This window comes from Suricata suricatta, chromosome 11, assembly GCF_006229205.1.
Source record: "Suricata suricatta isolate VVHF042 chromosome 11, meerkat_22Aug2017_6uvM2_HiC, whole genome shotgun sequence".
Taxonomy (NCBI): domain Eukaryota; kingdom Metazoa; phylum Chordata; class Mammalia; order Carnivora; family Herpestidae; genus Suricata; species Suricata suricatta.
The window spans coordinates 99,772,949-99,800,258 of record NC_043710.1 but is presented as its reverse complement, the minus strand read 5'-3'; the positions used below and the strand labels follow the sequence as shown (position 1 = coordinate 99,800,258).

Sequence of the window (27,310 nt, the reverse complement as noted above, 5' to 3'; positions counted from 1 at the left end):
TGGCCTGCAGCCTGCTGAGGGTGGGGTAGAGCGAGTACACGGACTCGAGGCTGCCCCTACACAGCTCCTCCACTTCTCTCACCCTGCGGGCAAAAGACAAGACGTTTGGGACACGAAGAGGTTTTCAGAAAGATCGAAGATCAGACCTGTGGATACACTGTTCCTTCGCTGGCTCTGCTGCTGACCTAACCGCATCCCGCAGCGGAAACGCAATCCTGGCACGGACTTGCGCTGTGGGCCGACTGGCCCGGGCCATGTGACTGCACTCCCCTGAACCCACGTTTCTTTGCTTTCAAAATTCTTCTGCAGATTAGAGAAAACTCACAGAGAAGCCTAACAAAATGACCGCTCATAATAAGCACTGAAATCGCAGCGAATATTTGTATAAGACAGGTTTTAACAGGTCACTAACGACCACTAAATAAATAGTATGTCACCTGTGTTTAGCCTTTTATAGGTAAGTACCTTCTTACACACTGTCTCATTGTGCCTTATAACAAGCCTAAGTCCTGGTAAGTACTAAGTCCTGGTAAGCATGGTCGGCACTTTACAAAAGAACACCAGAGCTGACAGGTAAATGCCATACAACTACCAACGGAGGCGAGGTTAAAACTCTGGGGACACAGAGGCCCAGGAACAGGACAGAAACGTGGGCGTCAAAAAGCCGTTCTCAAGTGCTCTGCATAAAGAGCCGACCTGGGCCCAAAGGGAATTTTTTTTTAAAGGAAAGAACAGATTTGAACCACATGAACAAGTAAAAAGATACTATTACATAAGAAAAAAATAATAATTTGTGTAAACACCTAACATATGAGGACGCTCCTCCGTCTAAAACAAAAAATAAAAAGGTACCGTAACAGTACCATAAATATGAATCAAGAATTCTCTCATATGAAACCTCTGAAACATGGAGAAGCCTTTCTAAGATATGTTTCCGCAGTTCCTATAAAAACATCCCTGCAGAAGGCACAACTCCCCTGAACCCTTACTTCTTGGATGTACACAAGCCACAGAACTGTTCTTCCGAGAGTTCACCTCCCCCTCCTGCACTGTGAGTCCCAACACTGATGGGTGAGATTTATGACACAGCGAAGGTGCTGTGTGACAGGAGTGGGAATGATGAAAACAAGCTGCCCAAAGCCACCACGTGCTTCCCTGCAGCCGTGCACATCCCCACGCTGGAAGTCCTCACGGTTTTCCGGAAAGAAGCCATGACACTAAATGGGGAGGGGGGAGGGGCATGGAGGGGGGCGCTTGTGGGGAGAGCACTGGGTGTTACATGGACACCAACTTGGTAATAAACTATTTAAAAAAATCAAATACAATAACTTTTTATAATACCTGGCATATTTGAGACTTTCATAAAATGTGGAGAATTCTCTATCTCTTAGAGACTGGAGAGCATTGTATATGGATTCATGGTAATTGGTTCCTTCCATTCCTTTGCTGAGATGATTAGAAGAGAAAAAAAATATATTTACAAACACAAAAATCTTAAAATGTACATGTATAAATAATTGCACCAAAAAACCCAAAATTTAACAACTAAAATTAAGATGTCTCCATTTTAAAGATGCATTTCTAGAACTTTTGGCAAGAAACTCAAAGGATTTTGTGGAACATTTATTGAAGCAGAAAAAAGTAATATTCTCAGATCTTTTGCCTCGCTCTAATTCTCACTTGTTCAGCAAACACTATGTGCCAGGGGCCACCAGCCTCCAGAACGGGGCGGGGGGTGTCGCTGGCTGGACAGGTCACCTAAAGTCACCACTCCCATGGAGTTCATGTTGTGGTTCAGAGAAGATAGATAAGAAATAAATCGAACAGCGACAAGGAACGTGCAGAGAATTAAAACAAGGTAACAGAAGAGAAGGACTGGGTGGCCACTTTAGACGGGTGGTCAGGGATGGTCTGAGACATGACAGTCATACTAGAATCTGAATGACAAAAAGTCACACCCGTGGCAACATGGGAAAGACTAGATACATTCAAGGCCTTTATGTACGAAAAGCATGGCGTGCAGGAAACCACAGAGAAAGCCTGTGCCTGAAATACAGCGGGCAGCGGAAAGAACAGCACACAGCGACGTAGAGAGGAAGCCAGAGTGAACGCTATGAAAGTACGAAAGCGCACCTCTAATCTTACAGCAATCTAGTCTGAAATGTGAAAGACACGCCAATTAATGACATTTTTTTCTATGAAGAGAATGAAACATACAATTAGTACTACTTCACTTGTGTGGCTAGGTCACCAAAAGACCTTTTACATAAATGCGAAATCTTTTCAAAGATCAGGTGTTTTTTTTCCGTTCAGAGCAAATGGTGGCGTTACACACAGGGCTACAAACGGTATCTTCCCGTGTTCCTGAATCAGCAGTATTTTTCATGAAAGGAGATACGTGTCACTAACGATAAGCAGCCTTGGATGGCATCCAGCCACGACGGCACCGCCTGACCACGGGGGTACAGCAGGCACTGGGAAGCGGAAGGGTACGCTTTGAGCTCATCAACAATCAGTGAAAAGATTCTCAGGAGAAAACACATTGTCAAGTAGGTCCTGGGGGCAGGAGTGAGGCTGCCCCGACGGAGAGGAGGCTGCAGCTCACGCCAGGCAGGTGCGCTGCCTCCGGCTGTCATGTTTAAGCCACTCGGGCACGCCTGCAGCTGTACACGACATGAGAAACACAGCTCTTGTTACACTCGTCGTGGGGTGCGTGGGGGGCTCAGTCGGGTAAGCATCTGACTCCTGATTTCGACTCAGGTCAGGACCTCGTGGTTTGTGAGTTGGAGCCCCCTGTCGGGCTCTGTACTGTTGGCACGAAGCCTGCTTAGGATTCTCTCTCCCCTTCTCCTCTCTCTGCTTGTGCACGCTCTCTCTCTCTCCCTTTCTCTCCCTCAAAATAAATAAATAAACTTAAAAGAAACCTAAGTAGAAACAGCTCGCTGCTTACAACCACAAGAGACGCCTGAGCTCTGACCTGGCGGAGACACAGTGGTCCCACTGCGTGTTCCTCCACGCGGCCTGGAAGCAGAGCTCCCGCAGCTCGGCGCACCGCTCTGCATTTTCCAGATCTAGTCCTCTCAAATAGACGGAAAGGATATGGCAGAGTCCCAAATTCTGCAAGGCCTAAGCAGTTAAAAAAAATTAAGTAAGTAAGCAATCAAAGATAACAAAACTAGAGAAAAAAGAGCAATCAAACATTAAAAGTAGGGGGCGCCTGGGTGGCTCAGTAGGTTCAGCAACCGACTTTAGCTCCAGTCAGGATCTCACGGTTCATGAGTTTGAGTCCTGCATTAGACTCTCCACCCTCAGGAGCCTGCTTCAGATCCTCTGACTCCCTCTCTCTGCCCCCTCCCCTGATCGCACCTGCTCTCTCTCTCTCAAAAATAAACAGCAGAAACAAAACAAACCACGAAAAGTAACTTCCACAACACCATCACTGAAAACGCCCAAATGCCATTTCCTACGCTCCCGGTGAAGCCCAAAAATGAGACGGAGGCCTGGCTGAGGGTCACCAGCCAGCAGCACAGGTGACAGCTCCCGGGACCACCTGTCATGCAGACTACGAGCAAGAGTCTATGTGAGGCTTTCCGCAGAAGGATGCAGCCCCCGACCGACCACCCGGTGCGTCGGTGAGACGCGCCCCCTGCTGCCCGCTACCGACACTGCGGTCAGCGCCCCACGCCATCCTTCAGGTCGGGCCGGCTGGGTTTCGCCCCCCGCGCCCAGGGCCAGCGCGCAGGTGGCCGGCTAAGGACGCCCGGGACGTGCAGAAGTCCCCCCCGCGCCCCGGGCCCCGGGCCCCACCGGGGCAGAGAGCCCACCTGGATGATTCCTGCCTGCCGGGTGGGCGAGGAGATGGCCGTCTCCAGGTCATACGTCACCAAGGCTTTCCCCCACATGGCTTCATGCTCATACGTCCACAGCCTGTGGCGACAGATTTCCAAGGCACCTGAGCTCAGCCCACGTGGGGCTCCCTCAGGGACAGAACCCCCTCCCGCCGCCGGGGAGCGGGCCTCACCGGGTCAGGGGCTGCAGCATCTTCCCCCCGCCGCAGCCGTACAGGCTGTCCGGCTCCCCGATGCTCCGGTAGATCTCGAGGAGCAGGTCCTAACGTGGCAGCAACAAAAATCCGAGAGGGGAGAAGTATCACTTGACGGATTTAGCAAACTGGAAATTAGACCATTACCAACATGTCTCCCAACTCTACGTGTCCTTGTCCTAAGAGTGAGAGACAGTGATACGGAAATGTACTGAAGATGTGAATCGGCAACACGACACACTGATCCCGGACGACAGGATCACTGACCCCCTGAAAAGAACTGCTCAGTTTCATGAATAAGAAATCAATCTCAATTCACCAGGCTTTTAACACATGCAAAAGTAATCATTAAATAAATACAAAGAATCCTATCAACAGCTAAAACTACACACAGGAAAACAGCATCTGCAAAGTCTGACTCTTGAAAACTGAATGTAGTAAAAATAAAGGTCATGAATTTTTTTTTCAAAGAAAACTCAAAACTGCATTATGTTACAATTGGTAAAACACAGTATGGATAAAGAAGCGGCTTGATGGACTCAAATCTTTGTTGTAAAACATACACAGAATGGATTCTGTTTAAAACCATCTCAGTAAAATACAAATGAAAACAAAGACAAAAGAAGATTGGAAAGTTAGAAATGTCTGCACAGAAAACCTATCAAGCAGCTTTACTGCCTTATTGGTGCTTACTCTGGGAAATTTTACTAAATAGAAATTCATGGATATTGGCATAATTCTGTAATTCTTTTTTTTCTTTTTATGTTTTTTTATTTTTGAGAGACAGACAGTGCAAGCAGGGGAGGGTGAGAGAGAGAGGGAGACACAGAATCTGAAGCAGGCTCTAGGCTCTGAGCTGTCAGCACAGAACCTAATGCTGGGCTCGAACCCACAAACTGTGAGATCATGACCTGAGCCGAAGCCAGATGCTTAACCGACTAAGCCACCCAGGAGCCCCTAATTCATTTTTTTCAATGTTTATTTATTTTTGATAGAGACAGAGAGAGCGAGCAAGCGAGTGAGCCCAGGGGAGGAGCAGAGAGAGAGGGAGACACAGAATCCGCATCAGGCTCCAGGCTCTGAGCTGTCAGCACAGGGCCTCTGATGCAGGGCTTGAACCCACGAACTGTAAGATCATGACCTGAGCTGAAGTCGGACACTCAACCAGGCGCCCCGGTAGTCTGAATTCTAATTAAACTGTTTCTATTCATGAATGTGAAATTGAGCCATTGGTACTGGAATACTCAGTACCCAGCCTAGTGCAGTGTCTTATACACAGAAGAAACTACAAAAACTCAGTAAAAGAGGGTAAGACTATTAAAAAACACAAAAGGAAAAGAGAAAGGAGAATGGGACCAACGAGGAGAGAACACACTTCATGTCAGGAGGGGCTGATGGGGCTAAGTGTTAACAAACATCAGGGAAGACGCCGAAGGGGAGGCCACCCCCACCCTAGTAACATGGAGTTCACGGGGCCCAGGAGCCAGTGCTGCTCCTGGCAGGAGGCAGCAAACACGGACAGTCTGTCACAAGTCCACCCGGCAAGGAAAGGGTGCCAGAAGAGAACACAGGGAAGAGGGAAATGACTTTATTTTTAAGTCGGCTCCACACCCAAAGTGGGGCTTGAACCCATGACCCTGAGATCAACAGACATGTGCTCTAGGCACTGAGCCAGCGAGGTGCCCCTGAAGGGCAATGACGTGAACAGGAGAACAGAACAATGTCTGGACACCGCCAGAGGGCGCACAGCACAGTGACGGGTGGCCGTTCTGAGAGTCCATGAAGGACGAGGCGCCAGAAGAAGGGCTGTGCGGACCAGGAGGAGAGAGCGGTTCTGCGCTTTAACAACAGGAAAGGCTACACGGGAGCGGAGGCGGGGTCTCCGTGTTCGCTGGGGAGACACGCCGGGCTTCCCCTCTGCCTCCCCTGTTTTCTGCGAGAAGCAGGAGGCAAGCCACAGCCAAAGGGAAGAGGAAGTGAAGAGGTTGGAAACGGTCATTTCAGAGGACGGAGCTGCCCAAAGAAATTCAGTGAGAACGACAACTCAGGAGCAGACATGAAGAGAGCCACAGAAGGGGCCCCTGGGGGGCTCAGTCGGTTAAGTGTCTGACGCTTGGTTCCGGCTCAGGTCATGATCTCACAGTTTGTGGGATCGAGCCCCCTGTTGGCCTCTGCGCTGACAGTTTAGAGCCTGCTTGGGATCCTCTCTCTCTCTCTCTCTGTCTCTCCCCTACTGTCTCTAAATACATAAACATTAAAAAAAAGAAAGAAAGAAATTTACAGAACGAATTGGCCCTACGATGTGACATATAATAAACAATAAACATGTGAATATATGATTGCAAATGTTAAATGCTGTAAGAAAAAAACCAGGTTGCCGTGGCAGAAAATCCGTGCCATAAACGCCCCGTGTAAGACAGGTGGCTTTTCCTCCACGTGTCCGATGAAGGGCCCCAGGCTGGGAAGGGGGAGGAATCTGCGTAAGATTCTACCACAGGTGGGAGTCCGGGTCAGAACTCAAGTCTGCCCACCCTGAGGCCTAACATTCAACCCGTAAGCTTACGTACAGGACACTCAGTCCAAACTGTCATGTCAGCCTGAAAATCAAATGACATGTCTATCATCTCTATAACAAAATAATAATGCAAAATAAACAGTATCACAAATAATAAGGTCTCCATAAGATTTACCTGTAAGCTTATTCCGGTTTCTTCTTTACTTTTTTCACTCAAACTAGAAATCGTTGTATTTTGGCTTGCTTCTTCAAATGTAAGACTTCTGTTGGTCACAAGAGGACATCTTTTAGTGAGAATATGCTAATTTGAAGCTTGTTAATACATACACCTAGGCTTGGATGGGAAAAACAAAGTCACAGATAAAACATAATGAACCATTTATACTTTAAAATGTAATATATCACTTGTTGGGATGAGCACTGGGCGTTATATATAGAAACCAACCTGACAATAAACTATATTAAAAAAGTAATAAAAATAAAATGTAATACAACTTATTATCTAGAATGGAAAAAAATTATGAATATTAATTCTTCTAATGAGAATCAAATTTTAATGACAATCTCATAGACAGGAAGGTCATATGCCAAAACATGCTTATTTATAGACCCAGGGCTGTTTAAAAATAAATGCTCTCCATTTTCTAAATGCTCAGTCAGGGGTTTTACCAAAGTTCAGCCGCATAAATAATCACAGGCACATAAATTCAGACCACAGCAAGACACCACCTAACACCTGATAAATTGGCAAAAAATTAGGAAGTCTGATAAGACATAAAGTGTTCAGAAAGAGGTGCATCAGTGAGATCCACTCACAGCCCAGGGCAATAGACCACAAGTGACAGGATGGAAGCGCAGATCTGCGTACTCTGAGGCCACTTTCAGCCACGCACGTACACAGGGGACGCTCGTCCCATCAGCAATTGCAACTCAGAGGTCACATCAGCTATAAACTGTTGGTGACAACAAAACTCCCACGTAGAGGATCAATCGGAACACAACATTATTACTCATCACCTGACTCCTGCTCGGCCCCCGCTTCACATGTAAGGCTTTCTACGGATCCGCTCCCTCATCAACCCCATTTCTGACAAGTGTGCAAATGGGTGTGACCACTGCCAGGAACAGGCTGGCCCTGTCTTTAGAAGGCTGAGCTTCTTACGTCCCCTCCAATTCAGTAATCTTTTCCTTTGACACAGATCCTGAGCCGGAGAAGGAGCGAGCGAATCACGGCGCACCTCCCCTGGGGCCGGAGCGGCAGTGACAAAGTGCTGACCACAGCAGCACACGGCACCGATAAATCTTACAAAAACACCGAACGAAAAAACCAGGTGTAGAAAAGTACACGTAAAATTTGTCAGGAAGCTCAAAAATGAGCTAAACTGTATTTATGTATTCATACTCCTGGGATACAAATGGCAGCCATAGGAATGAAAACACAACATGAGCTCACGTTCACCTGCTGCAGGGGACACGGAGGGACAGGACAGAGGAGACCGCTGCCTGACAGAATGGTGGTGGCAGCCTCTAACCTCTAATGTGTAGCTATTACATCTAGTTTTCTCATTGGCAGGTCATGCAGAAAACAGTTTTCAGAGAAGAAATTTGGAAAGCAGGGGAGACAGTACTAGAGGTTGTGACTTTGTCCGTCTAAGGCTGTAATTCATCCAAGAAAAACAGAGCCACCAGGACCTGACAGCCGCTGCCTCATGTGCCAGGGACACTAACGTCACTGAGGCTGTGAATGAATACCTCTGGTCTGAATCTGTGTGAGGGAGCATTTCTTTCTGAAAAATTACGGACACTAACATTGAACTCTCCTATGTTCTCAGGAGCAAGTTACCAAGTAAAACTTTAGGGTACTTGAGTCACTGAAGAAAACCAGCATTCCCTACCCACCATCAAGCTCATCCCTCTGTCTGCCCTTCCTTTCCCATCAGGCACTTGGGGAAAAAATAAATCAAAACCAAACTAAAGACTTGTTCCTCAAGTTAGCCAGGTCAAAATCCAGGGCCTCCTGCTAGTTAAGCAAGTCTGCAGAAGTTTGCCTAATTCTATGCAATTACCTGCCTACAAATTAAGGTGATTTTATTTATACTCATAGACGAGGGGCGCCTGGGTGGCTCAGTCAGTTAGCCGTCCAGCTTTGGCTTAGGTCATGATCTCACAGTTCATGAGTTTGAGCCCAGCTTGGAGCCTAAAGCCTGGTTCGTATTCTGTCTCCCTCTCTCTCTCGGCCCCTTCCCCATGCATGCTCTGTCTCTCAAAAATAAATAAACATTATACTCATACACAAGTGTATTCCCCTCTGATCAGTAAGAAATACTACACAATGAAACCAAGACACTGAAACACCTTCAGATCATAATTACTACTGGCAGGTATGCAGACCCTGACTCAAATGTTAAGTCTCTGAGAATAAGCAATGATCAATTTCTTACTCGTCACATAGTTAATGAACGTAACTGTCTTCATACAGCGATAATGAACACTTCTATAATGATAATGAACAAATCAATTACATTATTATACATAGTATCTATGTCTTGTAGATTTCTGTTTTCAGTTGAAAAGTAGAAATTAAATACCAAACCAGAGAGTTAAGAAATCAGTCCATGTAACTCACTTATTTATGTTTGGACTAGGATCTGAATTCTGGCTCCTGGTTCTCCACAGTCTAAAAACCACACTGCTTCTAGCTTAAGGGCAATCCAAAGCAGAAGTTTTAAATAGTGAAGGGCAATCTAAAGTAGAAATTGCAAGTAGCAAGCATAAGAAATTTAGCAATATATTTTATCTTTGCCATTGCAATTCTGTAAGATGAGTGATTCTGTGGTGGGAAAATGAGGCTAAGAAGAAAGATAAACACCAGGCTACTTCACAGGAGTAAGATGTGAGGAGGGCCTCTGGGATAATACAGTGCACACTCTCTACTCTTTAACCTCCTTGCTCTCTTGTTTTTCACTAGGATCTAGGACAACAACTATTCAACTCCTATGAGAGTTCTAACTCAGGATAAGGTAATTAAATCGACAGAAATACAGGTAGATAGCAAAGTAATGAAAGAGATTTAGTCACAGGAAGAAATCAGTTACACTACTTTATAAGAATCAAGGAAAATGGATCTTGAACAAGCTGGGGGATTAGTGGTTAAATTTCACTGAAATCAGGGAATCACACAATCATCTAAGAACTATTTACTGATCACTCCCATCAAATTCCCAGTGCTACCCACTACAGGGAATAGAGAGATGAATGAGAAGTTTGCTATCTAGAATTTCTACAATTCTCAAGGCATAAGCATCTCTATTTTATTTCAGAGCATAATTACTTATATCTTTTAAAATATTATCATTTCACTTTAATAGAAAACGTCTATCTAAAATGTCTTTTAAAGAGGGGAATGGGAGCAAAGTAAAATATATGCCTTTACTGAAATGATGTCAATACTGATTTTACAAACCAAACATCTAACTTCCATACCTTTTCTCCTGGTCATCCATGCTTTTCTTATCTGCATAAATTTCTGCGTAGAGCAATGCTGTAAAGTGTGCAGCGCACGACTGAGCGACCTTAGCAACCTCCAGATAATTCAACTCCAGCCAGAAAGCATCATCAAAAACGGTTCCTAAGGAAGGTCTAAAGAAAAATTCAACACGAAGTCATGTCCGTTTCTTTAACTTCAATATGAAAAGAAAAGTAAGCTGATCGAGAACACAATGGTAGCAGTGTTAAAAGGAAAATTACGTTCAAATAACCAAAAACCGCATGTCCCCGACACACAGCTGTGAACAGGCTAACATACCACGGCCAAAGAGCCCTATCGGACCCCTCTTGGATCACAAACCCCACACAGAGTCTGATGAAAGCTGTGGGTCATCAGCTCGTTCGAATTTGGGCCTCACACTCTCCCTCCATCAAGGGCTCTACCGACCCCAGGCTAAGGGTAGCCTGCACAGAACACCCACCCACCCCGCCAGAAACCCTTTTACAAAGTGGCCAATTTAATGAAAATACTGTTTCTTTAAGACACAAGTACATGTTTTTCCTATTGTAGTCCATTTTCTCTTTGGTCTTTTTGCCTAAGTTACTCAATCGGAAGGGACCATCTATCTCCGTTGAAACCAGCATGATAAATGAAATACGACAAGGTAGTGGGTAAAAGCACTGGTCTCAGTCGCCTGGTTCAAGTTCAGTTGGACCCTCTAATACAAGATGTATCACTTTCAGCAACTTCAATTCTGAAGGCTTAATTTTCTCGTCTGTAAAACCTGGGAATGATATCCATCTTCCATGGAAGTTATAATGATTAAATAACATGTATCAGGCTGATGAATACAGTGCCCATCACAGAGTGGACACTTAACTGTAGCTACTGAAGGGCACCTGGGTGACTCGGTTGGGTGAGGATCTGACTCTTGATTTCAGCTCATCATGATCCCAGAGTCGTGGGATCGAGCCCCAAGTCAGGCTCCTCACTCGGCGCAGAGCCCACTTGGGATTTTCTCTCTCCCTCTCTCCCTCCCCCTCAGCCCCTCCCCTATTTGCATGTGCTCTCTCTCTAAAATAAAAAAACAAAAACATCAAAAAAACAAACAAAAAATCCTATAGCTGAGGAACCTGAAATGCAGAGATTACAAAGCACCAGAATTGGACATGAACTGAGGTCCTACATCCTTTGTTCATATTCTCTCAAGGAATCTCCCGTGAGGCCCATTCAGAAAGAAAACAGAATGTGAACAATATTTATCTTCTCCAGGGACTGGCAACGTCAACACCATTCCACCTCGATGACGAACCTGCACTGATGCCTCCCAGCACCAAGAAACAAAATGCTCCGGCTACAGCTACAGCTTCCTATGGGCTTTCTGAGAAAGGGGCTCTGCACAACAGTACAGTGTACCAGTAACTTTCTAACTGGGAACAAAGACACTGAAATACCTAACACTTCTAAGAGTGGTGCGGGATGGTATGCAGGGGACATAGAGGAATTCAGTTTAAAATGTAAAGGCCTTCAGGGATGCTTCATTCCTCCCCTACGTCTCCTTCCCGCCCTCCAGCCACTGCCACTACCACCAGACACACGGACACCACCTCCTGCCTACCCGGGCTGCGGGCCTGCCACGTTAGTTCTTCAGAATTCTGGTCACCTCTGGAGTAGCAGAGATCAATCAGACCCCTCCCTCTGGCAGCTCCTGTACTCAGTGAGAACCTCATGGGGACTGAGAGGACCAGGACACTACCCTGCACCCCAAGACGGCACAATCCAGGAAAACACGCCCACCCACTGCACAGCCTCACTGCAGACACTCTGAGGACCATGATTCATAGCAAAGAACCTTCTATCTTATGAAGTTCCTGGCACTGATTTACCCAAAGTGCCACCTGAATACCGACTGCTTTGAGCAGACAGAAGCATCACAAGAGTTAAATACAGCACCTTGCAAGCAGCATCACCTCAGACAAAGTGAAAATGCAGCCGGCAGTAACAAGGTACCCTGCTAAGTGCCCAGACCCCAGAAGCGGTGCGCGCCATTACCTCCTCTGTCTCCTCATGTAGTCCACAACGGCGAGCATGGTCCTCTGGGATTTTTTATCCACACAGCACCGGGAAAAGTGCTCGGAGTCTGGCAAAGAAAGACAGCTGCCCTCAGTCCCGGGCAGACTTGAGGCACGTCCTTCCTTCTGTGCGTGTGTCTGTCTCCCTCTACGCTCTCAGCGAGGAGGCAGGCACCTGGCACAAGCCTGGTCTTATGGTAGGTATGAACTGACAAGTGGAACTTTATGGCATTTCTTACTCTTCTGCAAGGAACTACTGTGCTTATTAATAAAACTTGAGAGTTTAACTACAATTTGTATTTTATTTCTGAAGGGGGCTAATTCAATGACTCAGTAAATACTTAACAAGGATCTTTTATGTACTGGGCGCCGGGATACAACTCGGAATAGGACGGACTGTTTCTGTGTGCACCGAAGTCACTGGCCGCCCGAGTCTCCGGTCGGTGTGATGGGTGTGATGAGTGTGATGAGGGGCGTGGCAGGGCAAGTGCACAGAAGGGCTGGCACACAGGATGGGACCTGATCGGAACAAGGAAAGGCTCACAGAAAAGTGGTATCTGATCAAAGAGGAGCAGACGGTCACACCAGCTGCGGCGCCTCCAGCAGGAACTCACTGCAAGAATTCCGGTTGTGCGGAAAGCAGCGCGGACACTGAGGGCAGAGACCAGCAGAGGCACTCACAGGACTCGGATCTGGCAGGACCCGGCAGTCAGGGGACCCTGGGACAGGTTTCCGGCCTGGGCAAGTGGGTTCACTGACCAGGGACACGTCAGAGACGCCGAGGGGAGGGGACGGGAGGAAGATGACAAGTTTACCCCGGAGCAATGAGTCCAACGTGCACGGGACACAATCAGGTGAGGGCAGGGAGACTTACAGACATCAGAGCTGATGCAACTGTGTATTTGCTTTCCTTGTAAACAATGGAATTTTAGATGTGAAATCTAAGTTTTCATTCATGGTCACAGATACTGGCACTTTACATAAAGATGAAATAAAATGGGCAGCTTTCTACCGATGAATGGTGATAGCAATAGATATGTATGTATACAGGATAAACGTGAAAATGATCATGTCCATGATCATGAACCGCGAGGTCACCACAGGCAATGACTACATTACAGTTGGTAATAAAATCATTTTTAACAGAACTTTAAATTATTTTAATATTTAAAGTTTAAATGCTTATGGGTAATTGAATCACTTACACCATATTCCCCAAATTAAGGACAGGAGATATAGTCAAGTTTGCAAAGACTCTATGAGAATTATTTCATGAATTTCATTCTAACAATCTGAAGAAAGTTCATGTAAGCGTATACTGGATCATTCACCTGACAATTTATAATCTTCTCAGACTCAAGGTGAGCTTCCGGGTCTAGGTTTATAATTATTATTTCACATGGTAGGTGTGTAACTGATGTCAGTGCAGAACTATATGAAACATAAGCCTGAGTCACATCACCGTTGTGTCGAAGGTTTTAGCAACAAAAAAACAAACAACCGGGGACTGCCAAAGGGACTGGACCCGTGTCACGACCGGGAGAGCAAGTCGGCCACAGCAGAAGAGCACGTAAATCCGCCCTGTCCTAGAGCTGCCCCGGCCTCCAGTCCGTCAAGTGAGTCTGCACCTGGTTTTGTTGTTTGTGCACAAAATACACTAATAATACATACAAAGACAGTAAGTTAACATTATAGATTTGTGACTTTTTTCCCTTTATTTAATCTTAGGTTTGAAAAACTGGCCCAAAAAAGAGCCCTCAGCTCTGTGTATATATATATATATACACATATATATTATACACCCACAAAGAGTGGTCCTTACCACACATATATATGTATGGATTATACACCCACACAACAGTGCTCCTGAACTACACACACGTACGTATTACACGCCCACACACTATAGTGTTCCTGTTTCCAGTGGGATTTCTCCTACTGTAAGCTCTCACGATGGGAAATAATTATTATAAAGCATAAAAAGAATGGTTATCTGAGCAAATAAAGTATTAACTCATTTTTGTTTACAAAATCTCCATGGATCTGTACCACATGTTAACTATTATTATTCTTGATCACAGAATTATGGGCAACTTAATTTTTTAATTTCTGCTAATTTCTATTTTCCACAATAAATATTTTGTAATAAAAAGGGTTGTTTTTAAAAAAATGAGTTAGGGCCAGAGCTTTACCATGAACATTTCATTGTCTCACCAACAGGGACCAGTAACATTTTCTTGCATTTATCTGTGTGCTTTTCCCACTGCTAGAAAGTAGGGTGTCTTCTCCGTGTGGTTGGTGTCCATGCCAAGGCCAGTGCCTGACACACACTGAATGCTCACTTAGTTGCTCCACTGCTGTGAGCCAACATTTCCTGAGGAAGTACGGTGCATCAAGGATTATCCTCGGTGCTTTATACCTATTATCTCACTGCAAACCTGCTACGGCTTTCATCTCCATTCCACAGACAAGGAAACAGATACTTAGATGCTATGGAATTAAGCCACTAAAGCATCCTGAAGGGATGCAAACAGATCCACCTTTCTCTAGGACTGAGAAGTTAACAGTATAAACGCCACAAATTTAACACAGTACCTGAGTCCAAACTTGCAGGGGTTGTGGATCGGCTCATTTGTGAGGAGGGTTTGAAACAGTTAGTGAAAAATCCCTGAATGTGTGTAGACAGCAGATTTCTCCACAATTTGTCTGTATCTTGGAGTAAAATATCATGAATCAAGTATGGAAGCAGAGTCTGACAAAAGTCAGTTTTCACCTAGAATACATAAGCACATCAAGTCAAGAGTTTGAGTGAAAATAATATACTTAAAATTTTCATTCCCTGTTACTGGCTTAAAAAAAAAAAAGCTTGATGAATCTGTCATGAACTCAGTGTACCTCTAAAACACAACCAAAATACATTTATCAGGCAGCGCCTAAACAAATCAAACTAATCTAGAGTATCGATGTCAAACATATGTGTTAATTATGTGACAACAGTTCATTTCTGACCTAGGCCACCTGCGTACAATGCAACAGGACACTGCTTACAAGTGAAACTATTAGGTCACTACTACAAATAAAACTTCTTTGCTGAAGAGTGTTACTAATAACAAGCACCTTTGGGGGCACCCGGGTGGCTCAGTCGGTCAAGTATCTGACTTCAGCTCAGGTCATGACCTCACAGTTTGTGAGTTTGAGTCCCATATCAAGCTCTGTGGTGACAGCTTAGAGCCTGGGGTCTGCTTCAGATTCTCTCTCTCTCTCTCTCTCTCTCTCTCTCTCTCTCTCTCTCTCTCACTCTCTCACTCTCACTCTACACCCTGCCCTGACCTCTCTGTTAAAAATAAGTCAACATTAAAAACATTTTTTAAAGGGGCACTTGGGTGGCTCAGGCAGTTGAGCATCTGACTTCAGCTCAGGTCATGACCTCACAGCTCATGGGTTCGAGCCCCACATCGAGTTCTGTGCTGGCAGCTCAGAGCCTGGAGCCTGCTTCCCATTCTGTGTGTCCCTCTCTCTCTGCCCCTTCCCTGCTCCATGATCTGTCTCTCTCTGTCTCACAAAAATAAATAAATGTTACAAAAATTAAAAAAAAAACAAGCATCTCTCTATTTTGTTATAAAGGAAAATGGGGATCAAAGTTTTAAAAAAAAAGCTGAAATGCTGATTTTTGTGTATTTTCTACACTCAAGTGAAAAGCTACCACAGTCATGCTAAAATGTTTATTATTTTAATAAACTCCAATTTCTGGGTACATGACGTGGGTACTTAATCGTGATCTCCTCGGAAGCTCAGACAAGCACTTTAATACCCACAGTACACTGAAACAGTGCACAGCCTTCTCTCTCTCGAGGTACTCTCTTCCCTATTCACCATATACTGCACTCACAGAACAAATGATAGACTACCACACACATTATTTTTTCTTTTTAAACTAAAGACAAGTCAAATGGCAGTTTTAGAAGTGAAAAATTTAAGGAATTTTGAATTGGGGTATCGTCTTTATTTGTATGTGGAATGTTTTATCTCGTGGCCCTAAGTCAGGACTTTATAAAGAAAATCTCAGGTACGTTCACTAATAAGAAATGCGATGCGTGCACGTCTAGGGCGTCACCGGGCTGACTTAGCACACGTGCCGGGTGGTGATGCAGAGCGTGTGAGAATTTACTCCCCGCCAACACTTTTTCTGGAGAAGTAAGGACTGCTGTTCTGTTCTTAACGCTTATTTATTTTTCAGAGAAACAGGGTGTGAGCAGGGGAAGGTCAGAGAGAGGGAGACACAGAATCTGAGGCAGGCTCCAGGTTTTGAGCTGTCAGCACAAAGCCCGATGCGGGGCTTGAACTCATGAACTGTGAGATCATGACCTGAGCCGAAGTCAGTCGCTTAACTGACTGAGCCCCCCAGGCGCCCCAAAACTGCTTTTTAAAACTGCTTTCAACGAGGGCACCTTACCAAAATACTCATTTCTCTATCAGTTTGAACTGGCAGATGTTTGAACCCGTCAGAATACGTGTTTTCACACTGCTGATGACTGTGCAGTTTTTAAAGTCTTAGAGCACCATCATATTGTACTGTTGCGCTGGTACACTTGATAAATCCACACGAATTCTGTGTTTAATTGGGTGTGTACCTTTACTCCCTACTGAAATAAACCGTACTGTACCTTCAAAAATAAAAGAGCAATGTTAACTGCCACCCTAGCTCTTTACTCAAGAAAGTATATACCAGGAAGAGGGGATCACAAGCACCTTAAAAAAAAAAGGTAAACTAAAACAGCAGACTTTTGGTTCACGTAAGTAATTTACAGCATCGGTATCTTAACTTTCATCAGTGGCACCCCTCAGAACTCATCCGGGATGTAGCTAGGCCCCCGCGGAAACCGACCGCACGAAGTGGCAGCTGCGTACTGAAACACGCACGCGCGGGCGCTGCTCCACGGGGCGGACGCGGACCACACACCCGCAGACCAGAACCGAGTACACAGAAGCCGAATGGCACGCGACCAGCAGAGGGAGCCATTCAGAGAAAGCTCAAATAAAAACAGCAAAGGTAGGAAGGGAGTAATTAAGTCAGACTAAGTAATCTTACTTCACACATTGGCTTTAATAATTGAAGAACTTCACTCTTTGTGCCTCCGCTGTCCAAAAAAGCACAAGTCAGCCTCTTTATCCAACTGTCATGATTTCCACTTTGAGGAGTCCACAGGCTCGTGTCGTCCAGGCCTTCTAAAGGATTTTCTTTCTCCAGTCTGGGTACTTCTAAAAACTAGAAAGAAAACAGTCAACAAGTCATCAGAAATAAACTTCATCTTTCCTCCGCAGAACTAATACCCAGGCATAACCAAATCTGTTTCCAAACCAAACTAAATACAGTTACAACTAAATCTGGAGGCAGTGGGTACCTTTTAAAATTAAAATACACTAACGTTTACATGAAAGGCAGAGTGGTATGCCAAAAAGATACTGGTCTACACAGCAGGGTGCTTGAGTTCGACTCTCCGCTCACTAGAATGTATTACATGAGCCACAAACTCTGTGCCTCACCCGTCTTGTGGACAGACCCAGTCCAGTCTACCACACAGACTGACTTCAAGATCAAATCGGATTTCAAAATGTTAAAACTACAGTGTTTTACAGCTTAAATGACTGGTTTTATTAACACTTTATCTTACCATCAATTTCACAGAGACTAAAATTGTATTGATGATCTATTAAAAAGACTATTACAATAATGGGTATATGTCTTGAAGTTCATTTGGTGAAAATTCTACAATTTCCCAGTTGCTTTATGACAAGAAAATACTAAAGAGGAAAGCTTAGACTAAAAGAGAGGAAGTTCTTAAATATTTACTTTCAGTAGAACCCTGCTACGATATTACCATGGAAAAAGGAGAAACTCACAGATCATCTTCTGTCTCACGAGGGGACAGTGCCATTTTAACTTCCTTCAGGAATAAACTCTTGCACGTGGCACAACACCCACACACCACCCCCAACCCCAATGGCCTTCGCGGGGTCACCGTAAGGGTTTTCTACCCCCAAGAAGCAGGGCCTATCACTAAGAACTCGTCTGGTCCTCATGTGCCAATCAAAAGTTGAGCTTTCCATCTCTCACCTGTTCCACACCGCTACGATTAAAAACACACATCCCCTGGATTCAAGGACAATTGGAATTACTCACGAGAAAAATTAAACGTTAGTGTAATACCACTTAAGACACCTGACGGTCAGATCCCACAGCAAATACAGCTGTTCTGGACACGGTGGGTATTCAGTCCACACTCACTGCCTGACAGACCTTTTTTCTCGACGTTCTGAAAGGCTGCAGATAGATCAGCATGGGATCGGCCGTCGTCTTATAAATCTCCCAGAAAGTGTGTCCGGTCTTTGTGGCTAAAATGCTTTTCAAACAGGTAACGGCAGCTGACCGCACTTTGACGCTGAAAAACATGTATAATTCAAATGCCCATAAAGTACATCAACTATGGACACGAAGCAACTTGGATTAAAAAGTTTAAAATAAATGTACATTACAGTTGGCCCTTGAACAGTGCAGGAGTTAGAGTGCTGATTCCCCCACGGTCGAAAATCTGCATAAAAATCTTGACTCCCGCAACGCTTAACCACGAACAGCCTGCTGTTGACTGGAAGCCTTACCGATAATATAGTCAATTAACAGATAGTTTATATGTTCTATGTGTTATACACTGTGTTTCTACAAAAAAAAAAGTAAGCTAGAGAAAAGACGGTGTGTTTAAGAAAATCGTAAGGAAGAGAAAACACATTTTCAGAACTGTGCTGTTTATCCAAAAAAAGTCCACGTTGAAGTGGATCCGCACAGTTCAAATCTGTGTTGTTCAGCTGTGAACTGTCAAGGTCACCTGTAGTAGGTAGTTTATCATTAAGAAAATTTACACCTACAAAATTCTATAACATCAAGACCAAAACTGTCAAAGAATTTTCAATATTCCTTCAGTAAACCAGAGTTGCTAATCAATGCAGCAATTCCCTTCATTGAACATGACAAAGTTTGTATTATGACTACTATAAGTTAAAAGTACTCAGAAAGAAATACTTGGAAATAATACTAATAAATGGGTAATGAGAACCACAGAATACAAAATTACCTGAAAAAACAATACTTTGATAGTGTTTTTTTAAGAGATATAAATAATTTGGGTAACAAAGAACGGCCCTTCCCTCAAATGATAAAATTACTGTCTGGAATAATTTTATTTTATTTATTTTTTTAATGTTGACTTATATTTGAGAGAGAGAGAGAGAGATAGAGAGAGAGAGAGAGAGAGAATATGTGTGCATGTGTGTGAGCAAGGGAGGGTCAGAGAGAGAGGGAGACCCAGAATCTGAAGGAGGCTCCAGGCTCTGAGCTGTCAGCACAGAGTCCAACGCGAGGCTCGAACCCACAAACTGCAAGATCACTACCTGAGCCTAAGTTGGAGTTCAACCAACTGAGCCACCCAGGCGCCCCAAGTCTGCAACAATTTTAAGCAAACACTAGGTGCACACGTATTCTGACCAGAACCATATTGAGAATCATGACGCAAGGCATCTGAAACCTGTAATAAAACCATGAAGGTCCTTTTCCTTTGCAAAATATTAGGCAAAGGAGGACTGTGATACAAGAATGATAAAAATATAAATGGACCAAAATGTCAAAAAGCCTGACCCCATAAACTAGTGATGAGCTATGAAATAAAGGCTTAATTCCGCTTAGGTTTCTTCACTTAAGACGTGGGAGCATCTGGACTCCCCTTTCATCCCCTCCCCGCTTGCTGCTCCGCACCCATCTCCTCGGCAAGTCCGGCAAGTCCGCCGTTAAAAAGACAGCTTGGCTCCAGCGATGTTCCATCTGCCCTCTGACCCCGCCACCCTAACCGGAGTCACAGCCGTTTCCTCTCCAACCACCCCTCCATACTCTGCTCAAAATGCCATGGCTTTCACGTATGTTTCAAATATAATTGATATTTCTTAATCAGAATTAGTCCTATCTTTCTAGTTTCATCCACACCATCATCTTCCATGCCAGGCTCTTTCTGCTCCTCAGACACATCACGCTCACCCCCACTCTGGAATCGCCTCCCTGTGGAATGTTTCATCCCTTACCGCCTGCGCTCCATTCCCGCTCACACCCCTCAGCGATCAGCGGCGTGACACCTGCTCACACAGCCTGCCTGCGCCAGCTGCTGTGGGAACCCTCTGGTCAACAACCCCTGGGTAGACCAGAGGCCCCTCAAACGTAATGATTTGTTTCCTCTTACACAAAGAGGTTCCTTATGGCTTTACAGTTTAAGTCACACTAGTATTTTTGCCCACCCTTTTCAGAAGAGCCAATTGCAAATTACCGCGTAGTGAATGCTGCCTGCCAATTTTTGGGAAACACCTTCAACAACTGTGCCATATACACTTTGAAATACAGTTTGACTCATGAGATGGATTAATAAGTGGACAGAAGGATGGCTTGAGGTGATGAAGCAGAGAGAGCAATGAAACAGCAAGGGTAGAATCTAGGTGGTGAGTATATGGGTATTTGCTGTAAAATTCTTTCAGCTTTTCTGTAGATTTGAAAATGTCTTAAATGTTGTTTTAAATGAAAACGTTGAGAAAGAAATGCTGTATTCTTATTGTAACAAGAAAAGAGAAAAAGGGGTGCCTGGGTGGCTCAGTCGGTTAAGCATCTTGACTTCGGCTCAGGTCACATCTCACAGTACGTGGGTTCAAGCCCCGTGTCGGGCTCTGTGCTGACAGCTCAGAGCCTGGAGCCTGCTTCGGATGCTGTATCTCCCTCTCTCTCTGCCCCTCCCCTGCTTGCACGGTCTCTCTCCGTCTCTCAAAAATAAATAAGAAACATTAAAAAATTTTAAAAAAAGAAAGAAAAGAGAAAAATACAATGAAAACATGTCAGGTAGCCATTACTGCCAATTAGGTATTCTCTGAGAGGCGGGGCAGTTGTAGGCAAACACCTTATTACCTTAGAAGGGTGTCTGGTGGTGGGCACAACTCCTCTGAACCGACCCACCCTGAAACGCTGGCAATGAGGTGCTCACATACGTCAAAAATAAGTAAGTAAACGGATAGATAAATGGGGCAGGGGCGTGCAGAAAGCAAGCCGAAGTGATTTCCTAGCCACGAGAAGGCAGGATAGTATCTGTGGCAATTCTGTTTGGCATAATGAACAAATGGGCAAAAGAGAACTCTAAGCTGGATTTAGGAAGCTTCTACTCCAGGACTTACTTGAAAAGGATGAGAATTCTCTAAAGGGGAGGAGAGCAGCAGCTGTGATCTTGACAAGTGCCCCGTACATCCCCCGCGTTCTATTTTAACGTTCTGTACAGAACCACCCGGCACTTTCCTTATTGTTTCTCTAATTACTCTCATGAGAATTTAACATGGACCAAGTCTGGTGTGCTCACCACTGAATCCAGGGTCTGGCACATAGCAGGGTTTCAGGGATTATGTGAATTAATAAAACTACAACAATTTTTATTAAAATACCTGAGATTACAAGTGTGGCAGTTCATGGAGTGGCTCACTCGGGTGAGCGTCCAGCTTTGACTTCGGCTGAGATCACGATCTCATGGTGCGTAGGTTCGAGCCCCGTGTCAGGGACTCTCTCACCCTCTCTCTCTCTGCCCCTCCCCTGCATGTGTCCAGGCGCTCTCTCAAAATAAATGAATAAACTTTAAAAAAAAAAAAAAAAGTATGGCAGCCCAAAGACGGACAGTTTGGTTATGAGAGATGTTCGTTTACATAGAGTACCGTTCTCCTTGAACAGAAGACAAGGTAGGTGCTGTCAGATACAGAGTATCACTGAATACTCACCAATCTTCTACCAGCGTATTACTCAGGTAGGTCAGCGTTAGGAAGGTCCACTGAAGTTCTTCATCTTCGGCCTCAAAGAACTGCAGGGCCCCGGCGCGAGGTGCGTCTCCGCTGTGCTGCACAGCTATCGCGGAGAGGCCAACCGGGCCCACTTCTCCCAGGCAGCCTCCAACGGCCTCTGTCCGGAGAAAGTCCTTGTCAGCGCACGTGCAGCTGAGGGCTTGTCCGTAAACAACTTTTCTGATTGCAAAATACAAGGTTTTGTCCTCCTCCAAGAATTAAGTGGTTAATCAAAGACTGAATAAAGAAGCTGCGATACATTGTATCGTTTTCTTTCTATGTCCACGTGGGCCGACGACACTCTCCCATATAAAATCATATCCAGAGGAGAGAAGTCAGTAGCAAAATGTAGATATTAAGGATGAAAGTGGAAACACAGCTACTGTATGAACATATCAACAGACTTTAAGCAGGTTAAAAAATGTTCAAAGTATTACATACACAAAGCACACAAATCTTAAGAGCTCAGTTCAGTGACAATTCAGACCCGTTTTTTGCCACCCGTGTTATTACTCCCCAGGTGAAGCCAGAGCAGTATCTGCATGTCAGAGAATGCCCCTGTGCTCTTGCCCAGGCGTGCTGGAATTTATTAAAATATGTTCACAAATTTGATAGCTCTCCTTTCAAAAGTTGGGGCCAGATTCCTCCCCTTCAGTGTGGAGTGTCCTTAGTGAGCCACGTCTCACAAATAGATTGTGTACAAGTAGTTCACTTCTTTGATTAAATTTATCCCCAGCTATTGAAGTCTCTTAGATGCTATTATAAACAGAATGGTAAATGGAACGAAATTTTCTTTTTGATTGTTCACTGCTGGTGCACATAATCACACCTCAATTTTGTGTATGGGTCTGGGTCTTACTTATACCCGGCAGTTGCGATTCACTTATTAGCTGTGTTACAGTAGCTTTCTGGTAGATTCTCTAGGATTTTCTAGATACAGGATGATGTCATCTGTGGATAGTTTACTTCTCCCTTTCCAACTGGATGGTTTTTCTCTTCTTGTTCCACTGCTCAGCTAGAATTTCCAGGACAACTTGGAAAAGCACTGGTGAAAGAGGGCACCCTTGTCTGGCTGGGGGAGAAAGCTTTCAGTCTTTCACCACCAAGTATGATGGGAGCTGTGGCTACTTAATAAAACTGTACTAAAATTCATGCTACACATAAAGCCTCTTAGGAATCCTGTAGAAAATCAGGTTGGTCTCTAAAAACAGTGCCACCAGAGACAAGGTGTAAACTCCTTGGTCAAAGGAAACTTCTAGGGTGTTGATAAGATTCTGTTTCCTGGTCTGGGTGCTAAAAATCACACCTGTGTTTGTGAAAGTTTGTGAAAAACTTTTAAGTTATATATCTATCATCTATATAATTTTCTGTATGTAAGGTGTATTTCAATAAAAAGACTTACAAAAAAAAAGTGCCCCAGATACCAGGCTCCCCGCAAGATGTTAAGGAAGCCTCCGCTGAAAGAACAGTGTCTGAAGGACCTCTTACTCCTGCCATTTATCTTATGAGAATCAATGCTGTCATGACAACTCCAAGCTGACTTCAGTCATTCGGTGTTTGGAGCTTGTGATCACTAAGTCTAAACACCTTCTCTAGGCAGGACGTATGGTGGCCGTTTACTCACAACAGGATGCCTCACAAATAGTGCAGGACTCCAATGTGGTTTTAATTTTTTTTTAATGTTTATTTATTTCTGGGGGCGGGGGCACGTAAGCAGAGGAGGCGGAGGGGGAGAGAGAGGGAGAGAGAGAGAGAGAGAGAGAGAGAGAGAGAGAAAGAGAGAGAGAGAGAGAGAGAGGGAGGAGACACAGAATCCGAAGCAGGCTCCAGGCTCTGAGCTGTCAGTGCAGAGCCTGACACGGGGCTCAAACTCATGAACAGTGAGATCATGACCTGAGCTGAAGTCAGTCACTCAACAATAAGCCACCCAGGTGCCCTGAATGTGGTTTTAGCATCTGAGTTTATTTCATCTAGCCCTCCAAATCCTCATCTTATTTCTGTCCTACAAAAAGTCTAAGTACTAATCAGTTACATGTATAAAATGTATCAAAAGCGGATTTATTTGCAACCTAATGCTAGAAATAGGCATCTCTGACTTTCCTAAAGATAAACAAGGCCTTTTCAAAAGAACAATTTTGCACACGTGTATACCGCTAACTCCTGGCTTTTGTAAATGTTAAGGACGGAAAATGTGAAAGGAGGGCTGCTTAGGGCACCGGGATAGAAGAGCGCTACATCTCCGTGAGCACGCCGCGCTTCCCTAGGGCCCAAGGAACAACTTGGGCCGACTGTGGAAACAGGGACGGCCACTCAAACAGAAATACCCACGTTCGCTTAGCCAGAGTTTACCTAAAACTTGTCTTTCCCCGGTGCGGCCCACCGCCATCTTGCACAACTGCAACAAGCTGACGATGAGCTTCACCATGACGCCATCTTGTGGGTTTTCTAGGAAGAGTTTTGAAAAAATTAGTTTCCACTACACCACAGAATACACATTTCTTTACAACACGCTTATAAAGTACATCATCTAACTAAACACTTTTATCCAGTTAAAAACAAAAAACCAAGGTTTTAAAATCATGAGGTCAAAAAATATACAGTGAATATATCCCAACTTATAAGAGAGAACCATGTAAAAATGACTGGCAACACTTGGGAGGGAAAGAGAAATGTCTTCGTGTGTTGTACAGGAAAGTCAATACCTTGGCAAAGTCACGGTAAGAAACACAAGTCATTCAACATCAACCGGCAAGAGACCCTGGGAGCACCCTAGCTCTTTACCATCTAGCCTCCAGTCTAGACCAGCAATATCCAACAGAACTTTCTGCAGTGATAGGAATGTTCTATAATCTGCACTGTCCAACAACTCCCACTAAGTTACTTACTCCTGGGAACCTGACATGAGCTAGTACGATAAAGAAAGTAAATGTTAAATTTTATTAAACTTTTAATTCACTGAAACTTAAGTACCTCTGAACAGTGACTGGACAGGTCTAGACCAATGAATTACCCAAGCACGCAGGAACAAGAGGGAGTCGCTCATCTCACACATACACACACGTCTCAGAACAAATGCGCTATGAGCTCTGAGCTCAGAGGGTCAAAACCAAAGTTAGTTTTTAAAATTAGGGGGGAAAAAAAATTACACAACGGAAAGATGATTATTAATGGGTACAAGATGAAAATCAAAATGTAAGTAGAGAAAGTTTCTCCTAAGTACAATATTTCAGAAACTTAAACTCAAAAAAAAAAAACCCCATAAAAATGAATGTTTTCTTAAATGAAAAAAAGCAAGAAACACGTATACGAATACGTGTGCGTACAGAAGAACACACCCCCTCGCACAGGCACACACGCGGCTAAGAGGCGGTCCGCGGGACACGGCTCTTCCGTGAGCGCGGGCTGGACGGCGCCGGAGGCGGGGGCGCCCCTGACCGCACGGCTCTAAGGAGCTCGGATCTCTCTCTCAGGCCGCGCAGTGGTTCAACCCTCCCCAGCCGCAGAACAACACGGTCGTGTCCGGGTTTAGAGAAACCGCCCTGGCAGAGGAGGGACGAGGCGGGGGCGAGTCGAGGTGAGGAGACCACGTCACGCTCTCTCCCGGTTAGAAGAGGGATGACCGAGGTCTGGACTGAAGGGTCAGAGGCTAAACTGAGTCCCTGGCGACTAAAGAGCAGGAGTTTCCAGAGGCCCCTCGCCAGGGAACGGCCACACAAGCCGCCTCACTGGCGCTAGTACCCTGCGAGGCCGGCACGAGGTCCGTCATCTCGTCTCGGTGCCGGGCCAGCTGCCTGCGGAGGTCCCGCAGCCCTTGGAGCCTCGTCAGAGGAAGAGCATCGTACACACCCACAGAGAGGAAGTGATTGATTTCCTAAGAGAGAAAATCAGTTAAAAACGTAACTTGGGTTTTTTTTATTGGTATGAAGTCTGTGAAATAAAACTCAACGAAAACATTTAGAGAGTGCCTTTCACAGACATTGACTCACAGCACTTTTATTACCAAACAAAGCAGAAATAAATGACTTCTTCCATTTCAAATACTACAATGTGGTTGGTTTGTTTTTTTTTTGGTTTCTCTTTGGCCAATGTGTTAATCATGACCCTCTCATGAGAACATATTTAAGATTTTAAGATTATAACGTCAATATTACTGGCACATTTATTTATACTCCAAGGGAAAAGCTCAAATATTTACTTACTTAGCACTGTAACTCTAGCTTTATATTTTAGTACAGGGAGCTATCGGATGACACTGATATGTAGTCAAATACAGAGTATGGTTTTAAAGTTATAATAAAATTTACACTAAAAAATACACTTGAACATAATTTTCAAGTTTATAAAGATTAAAGTAAGATTAAAACTTGAAAACCTGTTTTAAAAGTCAAATATCATCTCTAATTCAAATGTGAAATTGTCCCTCCAAAGATCAGATAGTAATTTTTAGAAATTAATAGATCTAATGCATATGAAAATCAAAGATACTTTATATCACATTTCAGATCTTCACAAAAATACCCTTAATATTTATAATTTTACTGCAATACAAGAGGATATATTAAGATTCACCTTTTGATGGAAAGGGTAAATCTCATGTTATTTTTATCACAACTTTTTTAAAAACCTTAGTTTTTTAATTTTAGAGAATTAGAAGCTTTCAAACATTCTGCTTTTTACCCTAATACAAAATAGTAAGATGATGGAATAATTATTACCTCCAAAAGTGAAAAGGGTCCTTTACTGTATTTAATTTTCTGCTGAGTAAGACGCAAATCCTTAAAGACATCATGGTCAGGGAAAGGATCTAAGAGTTTAATTGTCATATAGAGGTTTTCATTATCCTTGTTATCTATCACTAAGTATTTCAATAACTCCAATACCTAAACATAATTTAAAAAAGAAAAAAAGTCAAAAGGGAAAAATGGTTTAATTATGTTTTAAAGTAAAACAACCAAATCTACTATACTAAGTGATAAAAACTCTACTGACCTAGCTCAGATAAAATGTTCTAAAGACCTCTATAGTACCAGCTATTACTGTTTTCAAAGGAGTCAACACACACGTGAGTTGCTGCGACACCACGGGCACTGGGGTAGGGAAACGTCAATGTCACTGGCACATTTTATTTACGTAACATCTCAGACACCATCACAGCAGAGGAAATGCGGTGTCTGGTCTTCATGGCCTCTACACTTCAAACTAAGTAAGAGACAGACCTCTCAGGTCATTTGTTAGATCAAAATTACTGGGGGGACTGGTGTAGCTCAATTGGTTAAGCATCGAACCCTTGGTTT

General features: G+C 44.2%; 1 protein-coding gene across 1 annotated transcript in view; it reads right to left on the bottom strand.

Moving 5' to 3' along the window:
- ATM (ATM serine/threonine kinase) overlaps nucleotides 1-27,310 on the bottom strand; it is a 114,457-nt gene that overhangs the window by 27,316 nt on the left and 59,831 nt on the right. The window contains 15 exon segments of the mRNA XM_029915683.1: nucleotides 1-83; nucleotides 1,342-1,446; nucleotides 2,978-3,126; nucleotides 3,825-3,927; nucleotides 4,022-4,110; nucleotides 6,733-6,820; nucleotides 10,041-10,196; nucleotides 12,097-12,184; nucleotides 14,712-14,889; nucleotides 17,206-17,382; nucleotides 18,415-18,556; nucleotides 21,957-22,134; nucleotides 24,366-24,461; nucleotides 25,755-25,887; nucleotides 26,732-26,896. Of these exon segments, the coding sequence (XP_029771543.1) occupies nucleotides 1-83; nucleotides 1,342-1,446; nucleotides 2,978-3,126; nucleotides 3,825-3,927; nucleotides 4,022-4,110; nucleotides 6,733-6,820; nucleotides 10,041-10,196; nucleotides 12,097-12,184; nucleotides 14,712-14,889; nucleotides 17,206-17,382; nucleotides 18,415-18,556; nucleotides 21,957-22,134; nucleotides 24,366-24,461; nucleotides 25,755-25,887; nucleotides 26,732-26,896 (1,930 nt within the window).